Here is an 8,855-nt window from a genome sequence, read left to right as displayed (position 1 = left end):
ATTTGTTCAATTTTTAGATGGATGATTTATACTTTGTTTAAATTTGTAATATTTTTTATTTTATTTATTGATTCTTAACGGATAATGATACCCTCGGATACCTGTGAATTAAATGGGACGGGTATGGAATGCAAAACATATACCCGTTAGGGTAATGGGAAGGGTACGAGTAATTAAAAAATAAACGGGTAAGGGTTTGGGATTGGCACTACCCACGGGTACCCTGCCCGTTGCAATCCCTAATACTATGGGCCCGTTTTTTTTACCTACTATTTGCTGTTGGAAAAAGCTGATTTTCCAAAAAGCAGAGATTCTCTTCTTTTGTAAAAGACTGCTTTTTAGGTGTAAAAGGCAAACAATGTCATTAACTAAACACCTAATACTGTTTTTCAATGTAAAAAGCAAACAAGATGTCACTAATCAAACACCTAAAACTCTCATTTTGAAGTGAAAAGGTAAACATGAGCATGAAAATGAACAACCAAACACACCCTATGTGATTATTTAATTTAAAAATCAAATATTGCTCTTTATGGCTGACTAGCAAAGTAATTTTAAACTTCTAAAAAAAACAAAGTAACCATTTTTCTATTATACCGCTATTTATTATAATTTAGAATTACTGAATATAGAATAAAATAAATGCTTTATTTATTAAAAAAAAAAAGTAAAGTTTAAGAATTTTATTGAGAAAAAAAAAATGTTGTAAACATACTGCAAACTTTAGTAACCATTAGTTACAATTTAACCGCAGAGAAGATATTCATTCGAGATTGGTATGCCGAGAACGAATGGCCTCAGGGCTTTGTCCTAAAACTTCACCCAACTTATAAACCACCATTTCAAACAACACGAACAACGCTCCTTCATAAACACTTCCCATAGGCAGCAACTCCCGAGACTTTTCTTTCCCTTCACCGTCGCTGGCCATAGTCTGCGCCGGCACATAGCAAACAACGCTGGCATGCTTCACACAGGATCCCGTCTCAGGCTGAGCAGTCAGCAGCACAACTTGCGCACCACATGATCTTGCCAGTGAGCATAAGGCATCAACGGTCGAGAATCCCCCAGGTCCAGCAGAGGCGATAAGGAGATCATTGGAGTAAATTGGGGGAGTGGTCATATCCATCACCAAGTGAGTAGAAAGTCCCAGATGAGCTAGCCGCATGCATAGGCCCTTCAGCATCAGCCCCTCCCGCCCTACTCCATACAGAAAGACGCGGCCACTCTGATTTGCAGCAGCAGAAATAGCATTAACCATGACATCCAGTGGTGGTGGGTAGGGAGCAGTAGAGTTGGAGAAGACGGCAGCAATTTGATTGCATATTTGTGAGGCTAGAGTGAACATTGTTGTGTTGTGGAATTAGGTTTATCTGTTTTCAGTGGACGTGAACCAACAATTTATATTTGTTTTTTTGGAAAAAGAAGAAGTCCGAAATGGATAAGGATGTATTCAAGTCCAACAAATGTTTATGATATGTTCGATAAAATGTGAATTGATGACAATGACTTGCCACCAAGTTCCACGAGTAATTATACAAAATCAAACGTACAAGCAGGGAGAACAGGATTAAGGCTACTTTCATCGTATACCAAAAATACCATTCCAGTTTTATCATATGTTTTATATTGGGGTTAATAGCTTCTACGCTCCACTGCCTGGAGGTCTAGAAGATTGGCGAGGTGAATTTGTTGAGCCCTCTTGAATTTCTCTATCTTTCACACCAGCACGTAACGATGATGACGAGACATGTTTTCCGTCCTTTCCCTTGGCAGAACCATTTGCCGCATCCTCTTCTTCCTCATGTAATGATCCTTGCCACTGGAGTTCCTTCACTTTCCGAAACTCATCATAATGTGCTCGCCTGTGTTCCCTAAAACTTGCACCCTTGTTGGATTCAGAACCTGACAATAGAATTCAATTACACACACACACACACACACAAAAAAAAAAAAGGAAACTGAAACACACTACAAGGAGAAAGGATAAAACAGAGAAAAGGAAGACAAGTCTTTTTTTTATTCTTTGCTTGAAGTAGTTCAGAGAGCGCTCCTGTTCAGTCTTTGGCAGAATAATGTTTAGGAAAATGTTTGCCAAGAACGCAACTTAAGAATTTCTCAAACTCTAATATTTCATAAACAACAGAGGAGCAACTCAATTTAGTCATACATGACTGTAACAGAAAAGCAACTGATTGGTTTTCCTCAACTCTTTCAGCCAGTATATGAAAAGGGATAAGGTAATGACCTCAAGGTTATTGGGGAGGTGTCAATTTGACACCCACATACAAAACAGCACCAATTTAACCCCAGCGTTTATGAAATGGTGTCAACTTAACCCCAACATCTATGGAATGGTGTCAATTTAACCCTAACATTCTATCCCTTTCTTCTCTGAGATAATTAGACGATACAATAATTACACCATTTCATAAATGTTGGGGCTAATTGGTGCTATTTTGTACATGGAGGGCAAATTCATACTTCCCCAATAACCTTGAGGCCATTTGGATACCTTATCCCATATAAAAATAATGCAGTGCAATGCTACAAGTCATCACCTTGCGAACTGCAGTGGAAGTCTCAAAAGCAATTATGTTAGATGAAAACTGAAAGGCATTTATAATACTATTGCCTGCGGAAAAACACAACTCAGTCTGTGCAGAAGACGGCGTATAAATAACTAACCTTCTTCATCTTGGTCCATAGGATCTGCTTCATCCTCAGATGAAGTCCAGCCAGATCGCTTACCAGTGCTTTTACTTGAAGAAGCCACTGTATCCAATGCATTTCGCAATTCTTCTGCATGCATTGCTTCACCAACATCATCAAAGCTACCCTGCATAGGAGACAGGGAACCTGCATGACCAACAAAATTTGGATGATTCGAAGTGTTTGAAGAATGCAAAGCATTTAATGATGATATTCCAAGTATGATGAATGTGAAACAAATATATTATCACTATCTAAACCGCAGTGGAGTGAATGCATTATCTCATATCAACTAATAAAATAGAAAATCAAAGTCTTATTTCAGAAAAGTTAGACAATCCAGCTCAAAGGCTTGGTCTGACTAAATAGTGGTACAAATATATCACTACCTAAACTGCAATTTGGTGAATTGAATTATTTCATATCAACTAATAAAATAGAAAATCTCCATAAAAAAACAAAATAAAATAGAAAATCAAAGCCTTCTTTTGAAATGCTAGACAAAATCCAGCTCCAAGGCTTGTTCTGACTCACAAAAATGATAGAGAAATAGACACATACTAGAACAATTAGAATGATTTCTGAAAAGGAGGAAAACGATATGGAAAGCAAAAGTACCATCATCATCAATCATGGGGTGGTATGGTGTCTTCGGTTCAGTTATTTTCTGCCTTACAGGCTTATTTGCTTCAATTTCCCCCAGATTGTTCTCATCCCATTTAACACGAGAACTGCCACCCCTATTCGCATGAAAAGATCAACACAAACTTCAAGTATCTAATCAAACTATATAGCAATCAATCAATAGCTTAACAATTCACAAGTATTATAATCATAAAAAAGAGTGAAATACTGAAGAAAATATAATTATAAATAATAGTAAATCAAATTGAAAAAGGAGAAATACAACAAGTGCTACTACAACATAGTCATTAAAGGCGCAAGAGGCGCAAAGGGGTCCTGGAGCCTAGGACCAAGGCTCAGGCGTGCGCCTGAGTGACACAAGGTAACAACATTGAACATTTCTAAAATGCAACAAATAGTCAAATACTAAATCATATCCAATTACCCATAATCTTAATCATAAATAAATTTCAAGTTAACTAATAAGTCTTCCATAATTGTAATTCTTAATAAAATTTCTAAATCTAAAGATTAAAGTTCGACCAAATCCCAAGTTAATAGTATAAAAACTACTTTTCAAAGCTTTCATCAAAACTAAAATCTCCATTCGTGATATTTCTAAACTCTTCAATAGGGACCAGCCGCAGCGTTGTTGTTCTTTGCGATGTTTCCGTCCAAATCTTATTTATTTATTTTTATTCTAATTTAATTTCATCCCTAGATCATATAAATAGAAAAGAGCTGAGATTAAAACATCCTATTTTTAACTAGAAACCTTAAAAAACTCTGTATAGCTTAGCTTCTAAGTTTTAGCCTAGGCGCTAGGCTCAGAAAGGCGCACGCCTTTTGATCAGTGCCTGCCTTTAGACTTCTCAGGTGACATGCCTGGAGCCTAGAGCCTGAGGTACACCTTTCATAGTTATTAAAGGCGCACTACAACGCTCGGGGTCCTAGACCCTTGGCGCATGGTACAGGCCTGAGCGACACAAGGCACACTAAAAGAATAAAAGTATAATTTATATAGTACCGCCATAAATAATAACAATTTAAATATAAGAAATTGTAAACTTTAAAATCAAAATGCAAATAAATACGAATTCATTTCAATATTCTTAATCATTCTAACATGCAACCCTATATTCTAAAGTTGAAGTGTTCAGCTAAATAGTGAATCCTAAGGCCACTAAATTACTAATAGCTACTTCTTATCAAAAGTCTCCAACATCAAGTTCTTCCCTCGTTTGCTTCTTTTTCTCTGGTATTTTACTGTTGTTGTGTGCTTCTTTTCCCTCTGTTTCCCATTATGCATCTTTCTCTCTCTCTCTCTCTCTATTTTTTTCTGCGAATGTTCAATTTGTAAGCCTGTCTGCATCCCTTTTGTTTTTGTTTATTTTTGGACACTAGATGCTGTCTGATCCAATGGTTGTGATTGAACATGTGGGTAAATAATATAAACCCCCCCAAAAATAACCCGGGACACAAAAGGCATTCTGATAACCTTGTCCAGGCGCACAAAGGTGCGCCTTGGCGTCGCCACAACAACCTTGCTCGCCTTAGGGGGTGCTAGGGCGCACGGCCTTGAGCCTTGTGCACCTTGCGCCATGGCTTCGTCATTAACAACTATCACGCCTTTGATAACTATGTGCTACACATTAAGTTCCAATAACCAGCAATAAGAATTACTAAACTGATTGATATTAAAAATTCACTATTTTCTCATAATCCATTATTTATATAATTGATGTCTGCAACTGGAACCAAGACAATGCTGAATATCAATTATAAAGGTAGCTACTAGTGTATTTCAAATAACTTCAAGCTGTATATGAGAAAAATCTGCATATTTGACATAACTGAGATAAGAAGTTAATGCAAAGATAATCAGCTAGTTGACATACACAGGAACATCTGTTCTTCAAAACAAATGTAAAGATATTCAGCTAGTTGACATAAAACATCTCGAGCTTCTTTATAAATTATATGTGTGTGTGCGCGAGTGAATGTTTTAACCATACAACACCAGATGGATCAAAAACACTCAAAAAAATATAGGCATCAATTTGAAGGTAGTTGTTGCTTAATGTAAAGCAAACTAGCATAGATATGAAGTATAAGGGAAAAGAAAAAGCTGATATGGATGATAAGCTTTAATTACTTCATTTATATGAACTTGCTAACTCTTCAATCTCTTCAATCACTGATAAATACCAAGCTATAGCTGATTGACTTGATTCCACTGAGACAATAGAGAAAGAATGTTGTTAAATTTTGTATGCGAGACAACAAAAGATTAAAATGGCATGCCAATAAACATGATAGCGGTATAGCAAGAAAACCCATATTAATTTGGTGTTTGTGTGGAGAATGAAAAGGTCGAAATCAAAATGAAACAACTCAGAGGCTCTGTCTTATCAACCCACAAAAAATTGAAGGAATGCTTAGCAATGGATATAATGAAACAACTTTAAAAAAAAAACATACTATGTAGTAAAAGAATAGCTTTACATAATAAAAGAGAATGCATATCAGAGTTACAAGGGAACACTAAGCAACAAAGAAAACGGAAGGACCACTGGGCCAATTCAGGATCTCAAAAGCTGTGAAAGTGTCAAATTTCATGGTCATATGGCATAAGAGTTCCAAGATATCATGCACCTATCTATAGCTTTGAGCCATGCTCTCAGCTACTAACTTCCAAACAGCAAATTTAAAGGATTGCTCAACCCTTGATGAAACGATACAAAGTAAAGGTAAAAAAAAGCTATACTATATAATTATAAGACTCAGTATTTTCTAATATTGAAGTCAATTTTCTTAGTGATACATCATAATGATAAGAAATGAAAATGGAAGAGATCTTGCAACCAGTTAACAGCTTAACATAATCGAAATTAAGAGCTAGATAAAAGATATTTGGAAGCAATAAACAAATAAAAGCAACCACCTGCGGTTTGGCCATAGTTATTAAAGGCGCGCCTGAGGCGCGCCTATGGCGCATGGCGCACCAGGCGCAGGCCTTAGCGCCATGGAAGCCCCATGGCGAGGCGCTATCGCTATGGCGCGCGCCTGGTGCGCCATTTTGCGCCAAAGGCAGTTGCCAAAGGCGCACCAAGGCGCGCCTTGACAGTTAGAGGCAGTTATGGGCATTTTTTTGGTAGCTACTTTATATATCGGAATGGAACACATGTTATATTAACAAAAAGTATCAAAAAGGAGAGAGATTATAGGTTTTAAACTAAGTAGAAGACGAAGAGACTCTTTAAAGAGGAAGAGACAGAGTCATTTGAAGAGTAAGAGATAGAGTCATTAAAAGAGGAAGAAGTTTAGTAGAAAGAAAACACATCAAACGGATTCAAACAACAAAAACAAAGAAGCCAAAGGGAATTCAACTTCAACAGTTTGATGATCAATAGTTTGATGATGCCTTAGATGAGGAGTGTGATAGTGATGATGAGGAGTGATGGATTTGGAGAGTTTTGATTAGGAGTAGAACTTAGGAATTAGTATTCAACTTTAGAGTTTTCTAATATGGGGTTTATTTTGCATTTTAAAATTTATTTATGCTTAAGATATTTTCATGATTTAGTTTTATGTTAGTTTTATATTTTTATAATTTTTATTTTTTTAAGTGCGCCTTGTCTCCCTATGGCGCGCGCCATCGCCATGCGCCATGCGCCATGGCTCCAGGACCCCTTGCGCCTTGGTGCGCCATGCGCCTTTAATAACTATGGGTTTGGCTCAGATTGCATTTGGATGTCCTATGTATAATCCTATTCTACAGTCTACACCACATACACTAAATTTACAACAAAGGACAACAAGAAGCATCTGATTCTGGCTTCAAACCTGCTAAAATCTGAAATTCTGGTTTCCTCCAGCACCGTTATCTACACGTTAAACTTTCAATTTATGACTTAGATTGTGAACACCTAAAAACTTTAAAATTAATAGTATCCTTAGCTTAAGATACAAAGCCATAAATGACTAATCAATAAAATCCATTTTGACAGTCGCTCGTCCAATTGATTAAACCTAAAAAAACCAGGTCTCTTAATAAAAAGATGAAAAATCACGAGCTATAATTCAATACTCCATAAATTCTACATTAATCAACTTCAAACTACGGATCGATAAAGCAAAGGCCAACAGGTTCCGCTCGTTATCCCAGAAGGTGCATAAAAATTGGAGAGGAAAAAAACAGGCTAATTTGAAATGTAAAAGGCAATTCTGGACACAACTATCAGTTTACAAATTCATGAAACTCATAGTTTTCCTAGTGTTTTTCTTTCATATCTTTTCTAGGAAACCAAACAATAACATGAACGAAATGGAACGAGAGATAGAGAGAGATGTACCTGCGGAATGGCCTGGCGCTTGGAAATTTGCGAAGTTTCGGGCTCCGCCTTTGATCTCATATTTTTGTGATTTTCATTTTATTAACTGTTGTTTCGTTTTACCATTTTACCCCTTTCGTCGATGAAGCTAGATTTCAGTTTTGTGTGGGTTTCACGTTCCTCCCTATGCGGCTTTTACCAATTGCTGCCAGCCATCCAATGCCTAATTTTCTTCGTAATCTGCATTATTCTATTCAATATGTTAAAAGAAAATAATGTGCAAAAATATGTTCAATTTTGATTGTAAATAACAATTTTATCTTTAACATTAAATGATTTAATTTTATTTTTAATATTAACATGTTATCTAATATTCATATGTTATATCAATTTGAGAAATAATTTATCAAATCATTTTTTCCATAAATTATTTATCAAAAAAAATCTTCTCTATAAATTTTATCATTTACATTACATGTGAATGTATGTTGTTTTATCATTCATTAGTAACAGATAATAAACATATAAATATATACGATTTTTTTTTAATTTAAAAAATTAGATTGTATTTTTTGTTCGAATTTGATAAAAAAATCCAAATATTTCGTCGAATTTAAAACTATTAATCTTTAATTCTATTATTAAATCACAAAATGAGAAATCTTTTTAGAACAAAATGATATGCAATTACCGTAGAATAAAAAATAAAATATCTATTTTTTATAATGATGTCTGAAATTGATCCAATTTGCTAACTTTAGAAATAAAATTAGTATCATTTTATACGTTAAAAGTAAAAATTGATCCTAACTGTCAATGTTAGAGGTATTTTTGCATATGATCCCTTAAAAACTTATTTATTTTAAGATAAATAATTTATTAGTCTATCGATTTATACATGATGAGGAAGATGGGCCTGCAGACCTGCGAAGCCTGAGGTGCCCACCTACGCAGCCATCCAGGGAACAAGCCCAATAAGCAATTAGGCTAACTTGGCCAAATGCACAAAGGCACGCCAGTCATTAACCTCATTGTCTATCCTTATAAGTGGATCCTGAATTCTCACACTCTTTCTCTAAAACTTTTTACTAATTGCTTATCTTGCTCTATTACTCTGTTGACTTGATAATTAGAGTGTCGACAAGGACCGTCCTAGTGCAAGAGGAGAACTAGAGGAAAACTTTG

General features: G+C 35.7%; 2 protein-coding genes across 2 annotated transcripts; both read right to left on the bottom strand.

Annotated features, from left to right (window-relative positions):
* Positions 1 to 668: 668 nt before the first annotated feature.
* LOC136225795 (uncharacterized) lies at positions 669 to 1,348 on the bottom strand. Its single transcript, XM_066013914.1, has one exon. The coding sequence runs from the start codon at positions 1,346 to 1,348 to the stop codon at positions 764 to 766; it is 585 nt and encodes a 194-aa protein (XP_065869986.1). The 3' UTR covers positions 669 to 763.
* Positions 1,349 to 1,428: 80 nt separating this feature from the next.
* Positions 1,429 to 7,838, bottom strand: LOC136225804 (protein phosphatase inhibitor 2). The gene is made up of 5 exons (XM_066013924.1): positions 7,692 to 7,838; positions 5,492 to 5,572; positions 3,331 to 3,452; positions 2,689 to 2,859; positions 1,429 to 1,905 (listed from the first exon to the last, which is right to left on the bottom strand). Exons 2-5 carry the CDS (start codon positions 5,494 to 5,496, stop codon positions 1,646 to 1,648), a joined length of 558 nt encoding a protein of 185 aa, XP_065869996.1. The 5' UTR covers positions 5,497 to 5,572; positions 7,692 to 7,838; the 3' UTR covers positions 1,429 to 1,645.
* Positions 7,839 to 8,855: the final 1,017 nt, after the last annotated feature.

This window comes from Euphorbia lathyris, chromosome 1 (genome assembly GCF_963576675.1).
Source record: "Euphorbia lathyris chromosome 1, ddEupLath1.1, whole genome shotgun sequence".
NCBI classification, from domain to species: domain Eukaryota; kingdom Viridiplantae; phylum Streptophyta; class Magnoliopsida; order Malpighiales; family Euphorbiaceae; genus Euphorbia; species Euphorbia lathyris.
The sequence above is the reverse complement of the archived record's forward strand: the minus strand, read 5'-3'. Positions and strand labels throughout refer to the sequence as shown.